The 20,000-nt window shown below is 40.6% G+C and overlaps 2 protein-coding genes across 7 annotated transcripts in view; one reads left to right on the top strand and one right to left on the bottom strand.

Moving 5' to 3' along the window:
- LOC138019291 (long-chain-fatty-acid--CoA ligase ACSBG2-like) overlaps positions 1 to 15,083 on the top strand; it is a 38,940-nt gene extending 23,857 nt beyond the window's left edge. For all 5 annotated transcript variants that reach the window (XM_068866043.1, XM_068866058.1, XM_068866051.1 and 2 more), the window contains 11 exons: positions 1,410 to 1,478; positions 2,369 to 2,427; positions 2,514 to 2,636; positions 3,776 to 3,824; positions 4,392 to 4,634; positions 6,875 to 6,991; positions 8,024 to 8,057; positions 10,275 to 10,414; positions 12,210 to 12,401; positions 13,677 to 13,731; positions 14,393 to 15,083. In XM_068866043.1, the coding sequence (XP_068722144.1) occupies positions 1,410 to 1,478; positions 2,369 to 2,427; positions 2,514 to 2,636; positions 3,776 to 3,824; positions 4,392 to 4,634; positions 6,875 to 6,991; positions 8,024 to 8,057; positions 10,275 to 10,414; positions 12,210 to 12,401; positions 13,677 to 13,731; positions 14,393 to 14,469 (1,158 nt within the window). In that variant the 3' untranslated portion in view covers positions 14,470 to 15,083. The remainder of the gene's footprint in view (positions 1 to 1,409; positions 1,479 to 2,368; positions 2,428 to 2,513; positions 2,637 to 3,775; positions 3,825 to 4,391; positions 4,635 to 6,874; positions 6,992 to 8,023; positions 8,058 to 10,274; positions 10,415 to 12,209; positions 12,402 to 13,676; positions 13,732 to 14,392) is intronic.
- Positions 15,084 to 15,999: 916 nt separating this feature from the next.
- Positions 16,000 to 20,000, bottom strand: part of LOC138019329 (general transcription factor IIH subunit 2-like) — a 14,727-nt gene continuing 10,726 nt past the window's right edge. The window contains exons 13-17 of one of the 2 annotated variants that reach the window (XM_068866084.1): positions 19,868 to 19,928; positions 18,611 to 18,656; positions 17,051 to 17,162; positions 16,634 to 16,679; positions 16,000 to 16,520 (exon numbers count right to left, since the gene is read on the bottom strand). In XM_068866084.1, coding sequence (XP_068722185.1) covers positions 16,407 to 16,520; positions 16,634 to 16,679; positions 17,051 to 17,162; positions 18,611 to 18,656; positions 19,868 to 19,928 — 379 coding nt within the window. In that variant the 3' untranslated portion in view covers positions 16,000 to 16,406. The remainder of the gene's footprint in view (positions 16,521 to 16,633; positions 16,680 to 17,050; positions 17,163 to 18,610; positions 18,657 to 19,867; positions 19,929 to 20,000) is intronic. The other variant, XR_011126132.1, reaches the window with a different exon arrangement.

The following is a 20,000-nucleotide window of genomic DNA, read 5'->3' on the forward strand; positions in this document are numbered from 1 at the left end:
AATGCTTTGTATACATGTAGTTTCACTAGATTGTCTCTTGTGATCCTTTGGAAATCTTAACATTACATTGAATTGATTATTTACATTTTTACATGTAGCACTTATGTGACTATGAAAAGTTATGAAAGCCTATTGTCTGTGCAGAGTCCAAGTATTTTGCAATGGACTCTGTCACAGGAATAGAAAAGACATGATCAGTTGTACCGAGGACTAAGGCTTTGTGCTGTGTTTCGCTCAATAGCAATGACTTCTCGCGTCATGCGAGTCAACATGCGAGTCACACAGTTATTGAAAGCTAATCGTTTTACAGTGCGACGCGCCTTACTGTGGCCACCTAACAAAGTTTTTTAAAACTTATATGCCAATCAGGGTGTGCGAATTTGATTGTCAGTCACCCCTCCTTGCAAAGTTCGCACGGGTGTAAGTTGAACACTGTTGAACGGGTTGTTTGAGTTGACGTACGTACACGTAGTTGTCAAATGTGAAAGTTTGTTGGGTGGCCACAGTAAGGCGCGTTGCACTGTAAAATGGGTGCTTAGACTTAATGCGAAATTCGTATGGCTCCCTGGCTCGCAGATTGTCCAGCCTCTTCATCTCTGATTGTACATGTACGTACACCCTTGTAAAGCTACAGGATCAGTCCCAGAATGATAAATCTGGTGATCATCTGCATAGACATTTAAGCTGGCCTGTTTCACGGGAAAGAACACATCGTGTATAAAGATATTAGAGAATCGTTTATTATATAAAGATGTTACAGAATGGAAAAGGCTTCCATCAGAAATTGTCTTTGCTAATTCTCTAGGTACTTTTAACGAGAAATTGAGTAACTACTTACAAGATCAAGTCTGATTATATGATGAATATTTTATTTACAGATTTGCTTTATTTTTATTATTTTATCAAATTGATTATTATTACTGTTATTATTATTATTTTTTTCTAATTTAAGGTTAGTGTGATAACTTTATATAATTCCCGCTAACGTCTAAATGTAGATGTAGATGTACACTTTAAGATCCATGACGGCTACGTTGATGAAAACGCCACCTCAGAATATAACTTGGTTATATCGCAAGTCTTTCGCAATTATTCCATCTCCTTCATATCATACAATGTGGACGAAGTATCCTAAGCCGCTGTTTACACCTTGAAACGTTTAGCTGAAACTTGTGTGCAACTTAAAATACCATTTAACTCAAAAGTAGGTAGTAAAGTGCTTTGTAAAATTGACATCAAAAAGCAGAATTCAGTAATTTCATTTGTGGGATTCATATGTTAAGCCGAGGAGAGTTTTGCATGTCGTTAGCTTTTTTATCGTGGTTACCAAGTTTCCAAATGTGGTGAGCTCATAGCATATTTCTTTACTAATCAAGAGTAAGTAATCATCTCCTTTATTTTGTTTCCAGCAAGGAGACATTTTTATGCCAATGACTGCTGCTGCTTCTGTTTGGTTTGCACAGCCAGATGCCCTAAAGGTACATATTTTCCTTAATAATATTTAATAGCAATATTTCCGTCTTTGAGGCATTTTGTGGGCACTTTTTGTCCAGAAATGCACCCAAATACAATCCAACACGAAGTATCCCTTAAGTCTAGTCCTTTGCCGCCTATTTATTTCCAACAATAATATAAGGGTAAAGGTTTGCGTTAGGGTTAGGAGCGTTAGGAGCAGCATCTGGGAGACACTTTGCGACGTTAATTGTCTGTTTTTCCGAGACACGAGTGGCGTTGAAGTGGACCACCCCTTATTTTGTAAAGTTACCAGCAGAGAAATCTTCGGATGAAAGAGAGAAGCGATACTTGCACTTATCTGGAAAATTTAAGCTGGAGCCCATGACTACGACCGATATGTCACGGCATTTAACATCAAAGATATTGTTAACAACTCTCCTGTACTTCACCACATTAAACTATTTTACGTTGGTGTTCTTAAAGCATGTTTCCAGTTTTTGAGACGAAGACACGACACAATGGACATAAGCTGACTGACTGATCTAATAAGCCAGTTCGGAGTTTCTAAAAAAATACGTGCGCGCGTCGGGATAAAGAACAAGAATCTTTTGTTATGGAAATTGTTTGCAGAAATGTGCTTTCAAAATCTTTTGTATTTTTAATATATGCTGGATTTTATCCCGACGCGCGCAGGTGTTTTTTTGGAACTCCGAACTGGCTTATAGGTGTGACTGGATCGCGGAAAGCTTCGATGTAGCTGTTCTGATTTACTCCAATATAAAATTCAAGGGCAAATTAAAGTAAAGTTTAAAAAATAATAAGGTAAAGATGGTGCTGATTAAAATGTGATGGTAATGACGATAGTTACGTATTTTTTGGATTCATTTAAAAGTTTGTGGAATTTTCTTTGTAGGGTACGCTTGTACAGACTTTGAAAGAAGTCAGGCCTACATACTTTTGTGCAGTCCCCAGGTGAACATAGGAAAAACGATCTGTCAATTATATTCCTCCGGCTGTTTGATTAGAAGTTGACTAACTAGTGTATTTTTTTAAAACAGAGTTTATGAGAAGATGATAGAGAAAATGACTGAAGAGGCACAACGGATTGGTATGTTCAAGCGAGTGATTGGTAGTTGGGCAAAGTATGTGGCTCTTCAAGGAAACATTAACATAGAAAATGGGTAAGTATTACTAGTGAAAAATCGGTAATGGTTTGAACCCAGGAGACATATCATAATTAAATGAAGTATGATTGTCTGGGTGAGTGTAGTCCTGAGAAGAAGTGTTAAGACTGACATTGACTGTCATTTCGACAACCTCAGTAGATGGTAGAAACACTCCGGTCGTCGATGGGATTTGTCAAATAATTCGTGGTTTATTGGTCGACTGTCAGTTAAGCCTAGATAGCAACTGACGTTACACAAATCAGTCACTTGACTCTGAAGAATTCAACTCAGGTTGTCGCAACGTGAGCCAGCAGAGACCTTAACATACACGTATACGGGTACAGGTAGAGTACCTGTATACGTAAAAATGTTCATGCGCGTTGCCATTTTGATTAAGATACCGGTAGAGTTAATGCGCGGGGATTGGTAACGATTGTTAGTTTGCACTTTTTTCCTCAGAAATAAGTTTACTGAATTGTTTAATTAAGTCTATCAAATATATCCAAAATTCTTCCTTACGATTGTTCTCAGTTTAGAAACTACGCCGATGATGTAAACTTACTCTTTTCTCCATCATGTGTTCTCTGTATCTACTCATAATTCTTCTACAGGTAAACTGGTTTTTACCACGGAAATACGGCCGGGTCGATGACGTCATCGCAAAATGAAAAAATGAAAAAAAAAAATACATGGCGCTACTCGTTATACCCGTACACCGATTTCGGGGTATCTTAAGGTCTCAAATAGAGAGTTTTCGTAACGACAATGCCACAAAAAAGGAAAATTATTGGTTAAAAATAATCGTGCTGCACGTGCTCTCATTATCTGAGAGATCACTTTCAGGAAAGTGACCTAAATTCAACATACTTAAGTTACATTTATTCAAAGCCACAATTACAGTGAAAATTAACAAAAAGGAAAATTTTTCTGCTTGTAACACGTATTGAATTTATAAACAATACAATTTACCTGAAAATGAGGGGTGGTCCATAGGGGTAGTCCATGGACCGGGGCCCATGTTTTGTATACCTCCCGACAATAAGGCACTGCACCAGAACTTTGTTCAAGTCGATACGTGTTTAAATACCTTTCATTTCATAACTCGTGCTTTAAATCGCACCTTAATCATCCATTGTGTTCCCTTTTTTCTCTAGAAAACCTGTTCCCTATGGTTGGACTCTTGCAACAATGATTTTACAACAGGTACATATTTTGCATCAATACCAGCGTTTGCCCTTGCCATTTGATATGCGCGTGTACAGAAACGAGTACTGTCCTTGCCTGAAGATGTCTGCAAAATGTTTTAGCAGTCACGTGATTAAAAGTAGCCCGCTGAACCGTCTTATTTCCTAAACGTTCAGTAAAGCGGAAAATCTGTTTCAGTCATGAAAGTTCACGCAAAGTTAAATTGTCTCAAAGTCTTCTTTACATAAGCAGAATTTTCCTCGCCTTTCGTAAACAGACATGTCGACTGGGATACAGGGACAAATTCGTAGTCTTGTGTTTGAGTTAACCGTGTTTATAGCTGAAGAGGTGTCAGTCAAACGCAGGCTGAAGACAAGGTGTTTGCAGTGGCACCCTCGCGTGGATTCTCGCACGCGTAGTGACAGTCTCTTTTTGTCACATGCTTGGTGTTCTAGCTTGGAACCCTACGGAAATACAGGCTAAGCGACTGTCGAACGTACTTCAATAATCCGAGAAAACTACAAGAACTAGGAAATATCCATAGCGTGGCACTCAGGGCTCATCTCGTGCAATCTTTTTTCTCAGATCCGCGTAGCTCTGGGACTAGACAGATGCAAGATGGCTTTTGTTGGTGCAGCACCCGTGACAATGCAAACGCTGAGACATTTTCAGAGCATCAACATTCCACTTTACGAACTCTTTGGCATGAGCGAATCCGGTGGACCGCACACAATATCTGTTCCCGGTCATGCTTTATCGGGTAGCTGTGGCATGGCTTTGGAAGGCATGGAAACGAAGGTCACAAGCGACGAAGACGGCAATGGAGAGGTAAAAACTAGCAGTGAAAGTAGCCAATCAGTGAACAGTATGTTGGCTAATGCCGCGTCTCATAACTCGGTCGTGACGTGAACATTGAAAGGTTGTGAGACAGGGCCTACGGTTTATAGTCCTTATCCGAGAAGACTTGAAAGTCTTAACCATTTGCGGATGTAATTACAAAGGCAGCACTTTCTCCTCAGTTATTTTAAGACCCTGAGTGTTAGTTCGAACTCATGACCTCCCGCATGTCAGCCCGATGCTCAACCAACTGAGCCACCGGTGCGCGGTAGCGAGGTAAATATCAGCCACTCGCCACTTACACTGAGGAGGATAGTTGTTTTCGTGTATAATAAAACAGTGAGATAATATCGCACAAAAAGACGATTTTCAGTCATTTATTCCTGCAACTATAACGATATTTTTCGGGCGCAAATCCCGTGCGAGTTGCTCGGAGATGAATAGCAAAGAATTAGGCTGATTTAGCAACAGAACGGGAACGTCAGTGGCGACGGCGCCCGCAGAAAAAACACCAATGACAATTCAGAATAGAAAGGGAATAGAATAGACTCCACTCTTTCCTTCTCTATTCTAAATTCTCATTGGTAGTTTTGCGGCGCGCGACGTCGCCACTGACGTTCCCGTTCTGTTGCTAAATCAGCCTATTTAATAGGCTGAGTTTCAGTCGCCAGTTTGAGCGCACGTTCAACGCTATCCACTGTTTTAGTATATACTAGCTTAAAGTATTTTATCCACTGAGGAGAAAGCGCATATGAGGCAAGAAAGCGAATCCCTTATTTTTGACCCTATTCTGATAAAAATGTCTGAAATATGTCACTTGTTCGGCGTTATGCTGCGTAGTTATTTCAAGGTCGACATTTTATTGGTCAGTCGGTGTAAAAGAGAACTGCCCGATCCTGACTTAACAACACGAGTTCATGAACTTAGAACTTTTGAAAAACCAACCTGACGATCATCGTCGTCCACGGAGATATCATTTTTATTTCGACGAACTTTATTTGCCATACTCACTTGTTTTTTTTTTCTGGTTGGAGTGAAAAAAAAACTCTTACCCGTGGCAGTTGCACACGTGTCAAAAAAAAGTTACATTTCGAAGAATGTATTTTCGGTGTGGAGCTAAGTTGTTCTTTTTTCAGTAATAGTTCCCTAAATGCGTTTCAGCTTAAATCTTTGAGCCTCCTTCCTGCTATGATAAAACGCGTAACAAAGTTACTCACAGACTTTCTTGTGCCGATCTTTTCTTAGAGCGAATGGGGATACTATGCTATGCTACACTATACCATACCATACCATACCACACTGTACCATACCATTCGTTATTATATACTAAACGTAATGTTGCTTTGCTGATTGGTCAATGACGAATGCATAAATTGGTTATAGAGTGCAAGACTGAAGTTGCTATGGAAACAAACCGATGAAGTGATTTTGTTGAGTGTATAATAAATATAAAATCGTATGAACTTGCTCGTGCATTTCGTGATTTATGGCCCCTCGTGATGTTTTGGAAGTTCTCAAATTTCACTCGCCTACGGCTCGTGCAATTAACGTCACTCGGGCCCATAAATCACGAAATACACTCCCGTTCATACGATTTCCTGTGCATACCATAGTATTATACCACACCATGCCATACCACATCATACCTCACCATAACATATCACTCTGTACCATACATATATCTTATTCGATGGTTTAACATATAATACGTGCGGATATTTTGCGAGTTGCGTAGTATTTTTCCGAGCCCCGCAAAAATACGAGCAATGAGCAAAATGTCTGCGAGTATTATATGTTAAACCATCGAATAAGAGATTTATTATTCCACTGCAAAAAAAGTGTTATTTTGCTTCAATTTTATTTGGTAAGAGTGTTTTGAAGAAAATGCTTCATCTGTCCTTCAGGGCACTTACGAACGATGTAAACAGCACAAAAAGTTAGCCAAAGATCTTTATTTGATTGGATAAACAAAATGACGAGTGACAAGCGATGACAAGCTCAGTTCTCAGGCTTTGCATCGTGTTGAAAACAGCTTCTTTCAGTGAAAAACTACCCGTTGCGTCCGTATTTGCTCAGTTCGAAACCGGTCAAACCGGGAGACTACAGTGTATTACCGTCTCATATTTTGCGCGTTCTCTTGACCAAATATGGTAAAATGGCGTAATAGTGGAATAATAACATACCATACTAAACGTAGTTCGGCTGTAAACGTATCCTTTTTGTCATTGCAGTTATGCCTTCAAGGGCGCCATGTTTTCATGGGATACATGAACAACGAGGAAAAGACAAAGGAAGCGCTAGATGAGGATGGATGGCTCCACACGGGAGATGTGGCAAAAATTGACAAGGTTGACCTAGTAATCGATTTTGCTGTGAGCTTAGCTTTTCAGGCGCGGTGGCCTCATGGTTAGAGTGCTCGACTCCGGATCGAGTGGTCCGTGTTCGGGTCCTGGCCAGGGCACATTGTGTTGTGTTCTTGGGCAAGACACTTTACTCCCACGGTGCTTCTCTCCACCCAGGTGTTTAAATGGGTACCAGCGAATTTAATGCTGGGGGGTAACCCTGGGATGGACTAGCATCCCATCCAGGGGGGAGTAGAAATACTCCTAGTCGCTTCATGCTAAGGAAACCGGAGATAAGCGCCAGCCTGATGGGCCTTCTGGCTCGTAAGCAGAGACTTTTAGCTTTTCTTTGCTGGCATTCTCCACCTACGGAAGGAAAACCGCATCAATGATGATGCAGGCTTTTTCAGCACTTGATGCGTAACATGTTGTCTGTTGTGAGGAAACAATCCCGGGTGATATTTTAGGATCACTGCATGAAGCCTTTTCCTATTCCGTACAGGTGTTACTTGAGTAAATATTTAGTCAGTAATTGCAGTAGCTGTTGTTATTATAGTGTATTGTAAGTAATGTAATCGTAAGTAACTGCCGCATGTAAGCGTAACGTGAATCGTTGTTTAAATAAATGAATATTAATGAAAAACAATCCTAGCTAAATTGAAACACTTGGCTGAAGCAGTAAGGATGTTTTGAAGAGAGTTAATTAAACTGACAGCGAACACCAAGGAAAATTAATGAAGTAGCACCGTTTACTTGTAAAGAATCAGAAAAGTCAAACTGCACTGAAACCCGTCAAAACGAACCAAAAGCTCCCTCGAAGCAGGGGCCGAAACTAGAGTTATATGTTTTGGTTTTTATTGTTCAGCCAAAGATCTTAACCGTTAAAAAAGTGGACACCCCAAGTCAACTTGCTACAGAAGTTCTTAAACTCGTTTCATTAATCTCGACTCACTGACGAATGCCTGACTAACCCTTGACTAACCGATTTCAACCCTTGAATCGGCTCTTAATTAGTGTTATTCCGTATTATTTTCCTAGAATGGATTTGTTTTCATTACCGGACGAATCAAAGGTGAGTTGTATGTCTACCTCAGGCCAAAAAGCAGCGCATTCTTTGCTTCGTAAATTGTTTGGGATATTAAGTGATACACAAAGAGCTGCTTTGTATGAGGCGAGGATGAGAAACTGTGGTGTCTCTTGCGATCGCATGTCATAATTGATACACGGTGGAAGAGGTAATCGAGGCCTAAAATTTGCGGAAAGAAGCGCTTTTCATTGCCTTTGAGCTCACTCCGTTTGGATCGTAAACTGAAGGTGCCGCCTGATTCTTACTCGAGTGGAGCGGCTACAGTCGAATGAGAATCAAAGCAGGCTTTTCACGTTGTCTCCTGGGTGGTGCATATGTTGGATCTCGAGAAGACTTTCGCAAAGAAGCTAGACCTAAATAATTAGGAGGTCGAGGTTTTTACCAAAGGATGTTCTTATTAACTTTTATTTCAAAGTCATATTGCCTTCAGTAACTTACGGCCTCGCTCTGTGGGGGTCGTGCTTTAATGCTGATCTTTTTGATTCATTGGAACGATTGCACTGTAGAGCGGCAAGGATAATTTTTAACTTATCAAAGGTTACGAGGTCGCCGAACGTGTTAATACAAGCTGATGGGCATCCGTTAAGCTATTGTTATAAGCTAGTTCTGTTAAAGCTCATGCACAAAGCATTTCATGATGAGCTCCCGCAAGTGCTACCCGGGAAGTGCTATCAGATATAACGCCCTACAGGTTACTCTTTATGAGCATCAGACTCTAACGGTGCCTCGTTTCAACTCTTTTTATGGCAAAAACTCTATCGCTCACTGAGGCCCTGTACTATGGAATATTTTAATTTGTAAGGACAATAATTTTTCTAATACGAGTTATAAAAACCTGAAGAGCAAAATCCGTTCAATGGAAATTTTAAAAGAGTTGACTTTCAAAGAGACCTTACCCTGCAAGCAGAGTCTCTTTCGATCTTCCTAGATAAGTCGAGAAGAGGAAAGTAGACTCTGCCAGCCAGCTCAACAATTCATGTTGAGCATGCGTTAAAAATTCAAACGTATTCGGGAGTCAGTCACGCGTGACTAGTAACCGCAAAACCACAAAACCACAAAACCAAAACAAACAGTAGGGATATTTTCGAACAACTCTGGCAAACACACGACAACCAAGGAATCATTTCCTTCGAAACTCAGGATAGCTCAAATTTTTAAATTGCCATTTCAATTTTCACTGAAAAAATTAATAGGTTTCTCAATTCTGGCAAACCAGTTTCTGTAACCGACATACGGAGGAAATACTCATGGGAATTTAGACAGTTAAAAATTGTCAGGCTGTTGTAAATTTTAAAAATATTGATGTCGCGTGGCGATTGATCATGCGCACAAATTAAAAAAACAGGTTTGACAAGTCGAAACTGGACTGACTCATCCATTTCTTTGGATGAGCGGCAAATCTAAGAAAGTCGAGCCGGCTGGCATAGTGTACTTTCCTCTTCCTGGCTTATCTAGGAAGATCGAAAGAGACTCTGCTTGCAGGGTAAATAGACCTATACAACAATCACAAATTTTAGACTTAAAGATTTCAATCATATCTAGGGGATTTTAGAGCTTTTAAACGTTATATATATACCAAATCAAGTGAAGCTGTGATCTTCGTAGTTTCATATCCGCATTTCATGTGATCCATTTCATTTATCATTTCATCGTTGATTCATTCCTCACGGGAACATTAGAACCCACAAATGACCAGCTCCCAACGTCAGTGGCTTCATAACTCAGTTGGTTAGAGCGTCGCACCGGTATCGTGAGGTCATGGGTTCAAACCCCGTTGAAGTCCTGCATTTTTCAGGCTTCTTTACGGAATTGCAAACATTGCGTTCATAACTGCGAAGATCACAGCTTCACTTGATTTCATATCCGCCGTTCATATATGATCCATTTCATATATCATTTCATCGTTGATATATATAGTTAAGTCATAGTTTTTTAATAATTTAACTTAAGATATTTGCATTTTGTTACTTTATTATGCGTATATTTTTGTTCTTAGGTTTAGTATTTATGCACGACTCCATAAGCTGCATAGCTTTTATTATCATCGTGCTGAAATAAAGGCTGTCTGTCTGTGTTCTTGGGTTCGCTATTCAATGGCAGACATAAACGGCTGCTTGTCACAGCGCGAAAACAAGCAATTTTCCCTTTTTTTCCCTTTGAGCTATTTGTGTCCGTCCTTATCCAAGGTAATTGTTTTTTCAGAAATAATAATCACTGCTGGTGGTGAAAATGTCGCGCCAATCCCGATTGAAAACAACATCAAAAAGGAGCTGCCGATAGTCAGCAATGCGATGGTGATTGGAGACAAGAGGAAGTTCCTCTCCTGTTTATTGACTCTAAAGGTAATGTGTGCTGTCCGGCTCATCATGACAAAAGCCTACAGATAATAACACTGGTGTTGCAACAGATCCTTTCTTTTGACTTTTCCTCTCGGTGCGTAGTCTTTAAAATGCCTCTAACCTCGAAGATAAATCTATTCACCCTTTGTCAACAAGGATACAAGTTGCTTGGCAACGGGCGAAAGATCCTCCGTAACACCGGTTTGGATGCTCCACCCATTGAGCTACTAGAGCAATGTGTTCCACTGGTCAGCGGACTCTACTAGGACTCTGATTTTTTCAGTTGTCCCGTCGCCCGTTGCCAAGCAACTTGTATCCTATCCTTCCCACGGGCGCTTCACACCTTTCCGTTATGCCATACATTGCAAACAAATTCTGTTTTAACTTTAAAAAAATTCCACTGTTTGCGTGCCGTAAAACAAAAACAACAGGTCCTTTGTTCCACGGCCGAGTTAGTTTGAGGCTTGGGCGTATTCCTGAAATGACGTTCAAACTGCTTTGCATTGCAAAAATTCTTTGAGAAGTTTAATGCAAAACAGCCTGCGACGTCATCTCAGGAATAGACCCACGCTTCTATCCGGCATCTCGGCCGTGAGACAAACAACTGCCAATTTTTCAACTTATGAAGAACACGGGAACATGGGTAATTTGAACTGGGGAACAGGGGAACATAAAAAATTTTAGGGATCAAAAAGCTGGGAACAACTTTGAAAATAATTTCGGGAACCAGGGATGGACTCTTTTAAGCGAAAATCGTAGCCAGTAAGCTTAAAATTCACGTTTCACCTGTTTTTCAAAATCATACTCGTTCAAGAAGAGACTAAACTACGACAACTTTTGCCCAAAGGAATCGGAAATTTAATGTCAAACGAAAACAAAACAACGTTCCGATACTTACAATATTTGAACAGAACAATTTTCGCTGGATTTGTTGAAAGAGGAATCCCTCTCCACAGGCAGGCTACTTTTGGGGAGGGGGAAGGGGATTCTGGGGTATACCTTTTGGATGATTTGGTTTGAGTCCTTGGAAACGTGATTAACGGAACCTGCCCTGGTTGAGAATCGTCTGAAACCGCCTTTTTGACCACCATATGGATAGGAGGGTTTCTTATACGGCAAGCAATTCTCAGACTAAATGGAGCAATCTGATTGGCTGGTTTTCGGTCGGGATTTTACAGTACGGACCATTATCATGGAAACGGTCCATCTCCGTATTTTTGTCTCTCTGCCGGGAAATTCAAGTTGACCGAAACAGAAAAAGTTTTGAAAAGCGGAATTTAGTTTTACGTGTAAAAGGTTACCGTTCAAAGTTACGAACATTCACCAAGCGGGCAAGTGTCCGATCGCTCTTAGAAACGATGCCATTTGATAAACAACTTACTAACCTCACTTGCTCGGGACCGTACTGGGGAATATTGGCCCCCGGTCCGTACCGCCAGGACCCTGGGCCAATAACCCCAATCCGGCTCTCGCGCTCGGTTAGTAAGAGGTTAATCGTCAATCTGCAAGGAGACTGCACAAGGTATTACACAACATCGCATCTTCATCAACCTTTTTTCGATTTCGCTAGGATTTTCTCTCTTTTTTCGCTCGTATTTCGTACTTCCAAACTTTTGGAGTTTAAGGAATTTAATAAAACAATTATTCCATTCGCGCTTGTCGGATATGAGAGTGGTTATAGCCAACTCGGCGCTACGCGCCTCGTTGGCTATTTACCATCTCATATCGAACGCGCGCTCATGGAATAATTGTTGAGTATTATTGCTGTCATTCTTGATTATCCATTTTCTCCTTTTAGGTCGCTATCAACCCAACTACGGCAATGCCTACCGATAATCTCACTGGCCCTGCAATTAAATTCTGCAAGTCATTGGGCAGTAATGCCACAACTGTGTCCGAAATTCTATCAACCAAGGACGAGAAAATTATGAAAGCCATTCAGGAGGGCATTGATCGTGCAAATGAGTTTGCTGTATCCAGGGCTCAGAAGGTATGTTACTGAATCGGCTGGTTGAAAATTTGACAATCTTAAGGGGCCACGGGTCAATAGCACAATTCAGCCTCGCCTCATGGGCTATTGACCCGTGACCCTTGCGGACTACGGGTCTAATTGTTAATTAGTATATACCAAAACAGTGGATAGCGTTGAACGCGCGCGCTGATTGGCTACTCAAACTCCGGATATCCATTGCTATTCACCTCCGAGCAATTCGCGCGGAATTTGCGCCCGAAAATGATGTAATCTTTGCAGAAATAAATGAGTTAAAATCATCTTTTTGTGCTATATTATCTCACTGTTTTAGTATATACGAAAACAACTATTCACCTCAGTGTCGGTGGCGAGTGGTGGATATTTACCGAGCCGCGAAGCGGCCACCAACTACATTTGGTAAATCTAGTGACCAGAACAGAAAATTCCTAAAAGCTCAGCGAGTTAATTACGTTTCTCGCAAAATAGTATGTATGAGAACGTTCTAACACAAAATCTGTAGCATGGATTTTCATAAAAGTATTTCTCCTTTTATACACTTCTCAAAATATCAAAAGAAATAGAAATTCCATGCTACAGTTCACGAAAAATGATGGGACTTTTCCCATCCAGTGAAAAAACCACATCTTCCTTTCATTGTCTATGACTGGGACTAGTTGCGCATGCGCCTTCTGATTGAAACGATGTCGGATTTTTAGTGTAAAAGTTACTTCAAAGAACCATCCATGCAACCTTCTTGTAGGGCTCTTGACTAAAAAGCTTCCTTAGAAAACATTGTCTTTTTTTAAGTTAAGAGCTACCCCCTCCCCTTAAAGTGTTGCACTCGATGTTGTAGTGCCATCTAAGATAAAGATAAGATAAGATATTAGGGAGCTTAAGCACGCGCGTTTTTGAGACGCGGAAGGCAACCGGAAGTGACCTGTTTTCCCTTTTAACTTACCTTCACACAACCACATTTACATTATCAAGTATCTTTACTCCATTAGAGATGATTAGTATAAAAATCTGTGAGACACCACTGTCCTGGCACGCGAAATTCTCTCTTCCGGTTGCCGTCCGCGTCTCAAAAACGCGCGTGCTTAAGATCCCTATTAGCTGCAGTTCTGTGTAAAATATCTGTAGAACGAAACTGTACTTTTAAACTGAGGAAATGTGACATTTGGGCACTTCGAGACACCACCACCTTAGCTGTGATGACAAGTGTCGGGTTGACTGGACGTATGTCAGTCGAGTTCCTTGGGGTTTTTGTTCTTACGTTGCGATGTTTTGTTTCAGATACAAAAGTGGACCATCTTAGAGAAGGATTTCTCAATTCCCGGAGGAGAGTTGGGTAAGTAGTACTCCATGTTGTGTTACGGTCATTTTGTGGCTCATCGTAATGGCGAGAAGCGTGATAACTATGCTTGTAAGTTAATTTCGACGAGACCGATGATGGAGACCATGAAAGCGATGACTTTCTAACTCTCTTAATAACCCTTTGACTCCCAGGAGCGATCAGCATGTAAATTCTCCTCACAATTTCAATGAAATGTCACGCAGACAGGTCTTGAGAATGAAGATAATTATCAGCTTAACAGGTGTGATCTTGATGTAGCATCAACTTCTCATGACCCCCGGCAAAGAAATCTATGGTACTTACTAGTTCGGAGAATGAACGTTTCGATGTTGGGAATGAAAAGGGTTAATGACAGAAATTCAGATAGAAATGATGAAACAGAAGCTTTAAAGTAGCGTCATCATTATGACTTAAACTCTTTGGGAACGAGGACCGCAAATCAACACTAATATTTCAACAATGGTAGCTGTCACACTTTGGAGAAACACAGTGTAACACTAGAGTTGACACTAGAGTAGTGTCAACTCTCGAACGCGACCGTAGCCTTTCTGGTGTTTTGAATTCCTAGGGGAACACTTAACCACAGAACTTGATGAACCACTAGTGTTAACTCCCTAATGCGACTGCAACCAATGTTTGACACTTCCAATTTCAGGTCCCACCCTGAAGTTGAAGCGACCAATTGTCTGCAAGATGTTCAAAGAGAAGATTGACGCCTTTTATGATGTGTAGGCGTACTTAATTCAATTTTTTCACAGTTGTCCTTGTGATACGTCGCACCGGATGTGTACGTGTACTTAGTTCCAAGTTTTTAACTGCTGGAATTTTCCTTGTGATACGTCATACCGTTCTTTAAAAACAAAACAAAAAAAGAGAAAAAAAAAAATTCTTGGTCAGGCTTAGCAATTTGTGGCAAAATGTGCCGGCACCAACAACTTCTACATTGACAATGCCCACAAGTAACTACTTGAAGGGGTTCTGCTAACCACGAACAATTGCTGTTAGATGACCGCAAAACTAGGAGACTGCCTCAACAGGCACAGTTTCACTAACATTACAGTGTATTTGTCACATTTTAACTACAGTAGGATGAACCGTCAGGCAAAATTATTCGCGGTCGTGATTTATTCCGTTCCAACAGTCGACAGGCTAACCCAATGAGCAAACATAAGCGATTTCTCGTTTTTGTGTGAAATAAATGTGATACAAAAATACATTCATTGCGAAACATGTAGATGCATTACGTTTTTATTAGCAAGCGCACGCAACATACGCAGGCGGAATACGCCGGAGTGTGAAGTAGTCGTTTGTCTGTCTTAAATTTGCTAATAAAATATACTGATGAAGATTGCTTGTGCTTAATTAAGCTTGAGTCGTCTGCGAATACCAACCTTAAATATAGGCTTGGTCACGCCCCATCCACAATAATGCGTTTCAACTGTCATCAACATGAAAACGATTTCAAAGGTTAAGCGTTTTGTAAACGCATCTCCAATTTAAGTGCAGTGGACAACAGAAAACGTTGCCGGTCGTAAAAAGCATTGGAAATTTTGTTTTCATCGTTTTTAGCCTTGCAGTGTGGATAGTGTAGAAAATAGTTTGCTTCGTTTTTGCCTGAGATGAAAACGGAAAGTTTTGAAACGCGTTAACGTGGATAAGGCCCCAGTGTTTCTGCCAGTTTGGAGCTCGCATGCCTCCCTCCCACCCCCCACCCCCCCACCCAACCCCCCTTCCTTACGACGGATTGCCAAAGACCGTTCTGTTCTTGAGAAGTGAAAGGACGGAATACGCCACTTAACGATATCAATAACGGTAGCCAAAAAAAAAGAAATCTCTTGCGGTAGCGTAAAGGTGGGTCAGATTGGTAAACACCTCAATTGGGGTTGCAAATCGTCGAACTAAAGCCTTAAGGCGCTGTTACACTGTGAAATGTGGGGGGACAAGTTGCACGAAACATTTCACAGTGTGACATTCCCCGCAACGGCCAAAATCGTTGCGAGACAAGTTCCAAGAGCCGTTGCCGAAAGTAAAATTAGGTTCTACTTTTCGTACAACTTGTCTCGCAACGATTTTGGCCGTTGCAGGGTATGTTACACTGTGAAATGTTTCGTGCAACTTGTCCCGCCACAATGTCGCCTAAAAATTGCGAGACAAGTTGCACGAAACATTTCAGTGTAACAGCGCCTTTTGTTCCCTTGAGGTCAAAGACAAGAAAAGAAATCAGGAGGAAAAGTCATCGAAAAGCGATACACCCCATAACGATTTCCATTGTTCTGTGATTAGTTTTATTCAAGCCAGTTTCAAATAACAACTTCATCATAGTGTATTAATTTTCAACCCAGAGATTGACTCCCCGAGAGATTTTTCGGGCAAGAGGTTTCAAGTTGTCCCATCTTTATTTATAAAAAAAAAATATATATATATATATATAAACGACCCCCTGCATTTTCATGACATTGCGTTATGCGCGCGAGGAAGCCGCGAGTTCCACTCTATTGGGACCCAATAGCCTGCCACAGAAAACTGCATGGAGAGCATGCAGCAGAATGTCTTCCTTCGTCTACGTTGTGGAGAGAAATCAAAAACAATGTATGGGGTAATGCTCTTCTCAAACAGCTAGAGCCACAGATTGCAAGCGTCTGAAGATAATCTCCATAATAACAGAAGCCCTAACCCTCCCCTTGTGGGGCAGCAGTACAACCAGGGCAGCTGTGGAGTGAATCGTGAATGAAAATGTCGCAGTCCACACAAAATAGCTGTTTACATTGAGGACAGGAATAAGCCTGAAGATAAAACAAAATGGGAATTAACAGTTCAGTTTGTCCTCTAAAGTTATCAGGAAAAAGCCCAAAGACGACACGCAAATACGACAAATTAAAGCATCAAAGTGACTTACAACTTTTTCCGCAAATTCCCTTCGACAAGCAAAGCAAAGACTTGGTCTAATTTTGAAAAAGAAAGAAAAGAAAAGATGCGAAAAAATTATTTCCCGAAATGTTTCCTCGGCGCGCAAACGAGGAAACATCTACCGAGGAAGCAAAAATGTTTCTGAACAAGTTCAGAAAGATTTTTGCTTCCCGGAAAGCAAATTTTGCTTCCGCAACAAATGTTTTCTGGGGCCGCAACATTGTTTCCTCGTTTGCGGGCGCCTTTCCTTTTATTCAGTAAAGTAAAAATTCGATTAGGAGTGAGGGAGCTACTTCCATTGTACGCCCATGAACGCAGAGATGTTACATTTTATACACTGGATCGTCCACTGTAATCACTCCACTTGCCGCTACGCACTTTGACGTAATAGTTCTGTAAATCTTACCTTAGGTCATTGTCATCCTTCCCAAGAGTCAGATCCGTTTCTGTAAACTGAGGTAACGGGAAGAGGTGCTGATATGACCGAGCAAGATGAGGGGCCGACACTAATGTTAAGCCTGTGAAACGAACAAACAATACAGGTTCAACGCAATACTCAGGGCTTAAAGATCGAAGCCAGCAGAATGTCGAGGCTTAAACGTTTACTGGATTAAAGCGACTACGAGTTATTGGGTTTTGCAGTGTTTATCACCGTTTGCTTCCAACCCTGCTTCGAACAACTCGTCCCTGACTGAATCCAAAAACGCTCAACAGTCAATCTTAGAGCAACTTTCATATGACCTTGAAAAATAAACGTAAAACAGAACGTAAAATTTGCTTATCGAGCAATTACAAACGAGTCCGAATTTTCTTTGGCTTTGCGAACACGAACGCAAAAAACGCGAACAATGTCATCTCTTGATGGAACTTTCTGGAAAGTTTCGCTTTGACGTCATTTGAAATGCACTAATCTAATTGGGAAATCGAACTATTTACTGTCCATATTAGGAGTTTCTTTGGTGGGAATAAAGAGAAGTTTTGTTTTAATCTTGCCAAACATTGGTCCGTGAAACAAATTGCGAACACTTTTCCAAAGGGCATACGAAAATCACTCTATCATATCTTTCACTACAATTGCGGGAATGCGACATTGGAGCAATTTCGGTCCCTTGGCTGAAGATGGAAGGACAATTGTCACCCGAACCTAGTGTTAATGTCCCGTCGTCCGTTTCTCGAAAGTTCGAAACTTTTCGGGCCTTTTCGGTAGTCACACTGAATTCCCTTTGTATCTCAAGAAAGGAGAGGTTTTAAGTCGTCAAACTTCACAGTTATTCTGCTTCTTGTTACCTTGAAAACGTCTTAATAGATAGGTTTTCCAAAACTTCACAAATGGAAGAGATTTCGGGTCTTTCGAGAAACAGGCCACTTGGACGACACTTAAAATAATTTTCACTGTTAAGTTTGCCGTTTGCAAATGAGAGGGACAAACACTTAATCTAGGACGAGATTAGCAGCGTGTGTCACTTAGAATTTTGATTAAAAAAAAAAACTTAGAAAAAACGATTGGGTAAACGATATCGAACTCCGACGGATCGATCGGTGAAGAGTAAACGCATTTAACCAATACATTACCCAAGTAACCACTCCAAACAACGCAATTTTAAAGTGTTTAAATGAAGCTAGCCCTAACAATTCATTTAAAGCTAACCGAATAAAGAAGGCTTGGTTACTAAGAATGGCACCGACCATTTCCGAAACGGAAATTAGCTCCCGCGAGTCTCCTAAAGACGATGGATTCGCTCTGACGAAGGGCTAACGCTCGAAACGTCAGCTTTTAGAATCTCTGTACGGTGGCCAATTTACATTATCAACTCCGTTGATAAAACCAAATTTTTGTCTCCTAAAGACGGCTCAGCGGTGAAGCATCCGAATCGGTCATAGTAAGGTCGAAGGTTCCAACGGCAAAATCGATTGGCAACAATTCGGTTAAAAAGGAGAAACATTAGTAAGAAAAGCATTCACGCACCACAAACTTTACATTCTACAGGTAGGTCACAGTACTTGCTTTTACACTGCAAAATGGTGAACAAAGACAAAGGATACTTGTGTGTTACATTATTTCTATTAATATAATTGCAGTGTTGTAGATGAATGATAACAAAGAGAAGGAAACAGCTCGCTACTTTTGCGTAGTCTCTATAGCTCAGATAGTTTTTTTAAAAAACTCACATCGTCAACGTGTGATAGGTACAGTTTTAAAAATCACATAGTTCGGACGTGAACGTGGTATCAGCCTCGTGAGAATGTGAGTGAATTCTGTTGCGAGATTGGTCACTTTTAGAGGTTCTGACGGAAATTAATGTCTTAAAGCGCTACTATGATCAAAATTCACTTCCTTTTTCTTCATATTTTGAAAGCGTGGTTGCTTATCACTTGACTGGCAAAATGTTGAGCGCTGATTTTTTATCCAAAGGCTGCTTACTGTGAGTGACAGTTCAAAACTGACCGATTGGACCTCAGAGGGTTGTACTAGGAAAAAGTGATGTCATTTACTCACCAGCTTACATTTTCAGCATGTAAACGCAGCTTATTATATATGAAAAAAAAAAAACGAGTGAAAAGTCTGAAAGCCCAGAACTCTCGTGTTGTATATTAATTCCTCCGTGTACATACGCATTGCATTCTTAAACTATTGAGTCTTTGGTGTCATTTTCTCCTCGATCCAGCTCTCTCAAGATTTGAAAGTTAGTAACGGCGTACCATTAAATAGGGCAAATCCAGTTAAAATAAACAGGGGTCTTTTTGAAAACAAGGCTTAAAACTTGGGTCACTTACTGTTCAGTTAACCTGGTTTTGAAAACCAAAGAAAAACAAAAGTTCATATTTTGGTCATAGTAGCACTTTAAGTTCGACCTTTTGACTAAAAACTGTTGACAAAAAATTAACCAAACTATACCACGGGATATTCCTACTTTGTCACCCACCCAGGAGTTAACCTCACGCAAAAGGAATCTCACGCTACTGACCACATCTCCCTCCCCTTAGGAAGCTAGACAGACACGCTACGCATTCTCAGCTCATAGCTGCAATCATGGGGCATCGCCATGATGTGCAAATATTTGTTTACTATATTTTCATAAAGGAGAATTGATGACACTATTATAGGAACAATAACGCTTTCTGTGCACCGTTTTTTTGTGCAAACAATCCGAGAAACGAAAAGTTGGATAGAACTCTCGAATGTGTAATATACATTTTAAACTTAGGAAATATATAAATGTACCTGTGGACAAAAGTAGCCTGAAGTACCAAGACCTTTTACACCTCCATTGACATCCAAATGACTTGAAAAGAATATCACAACAAATAAATAAGAAGTACGACCAAATCTTCATTTCTTCTTTGCGTGACGGTGG

This window comes from Montipora capricornis, chromosome 2 (assembly GCF_036669925.1).
Source record: "Montipora capricornis isolate CH-2021 chromosome 2, ASM3666992v2, whole genome shotgun sequence".
Lineage (NCBI taxonomy): Eukaryota > Metazoa > Cnidaria > Anthozoa > Scleractinia > Acroporidae > Montipora > Montipora capricornis.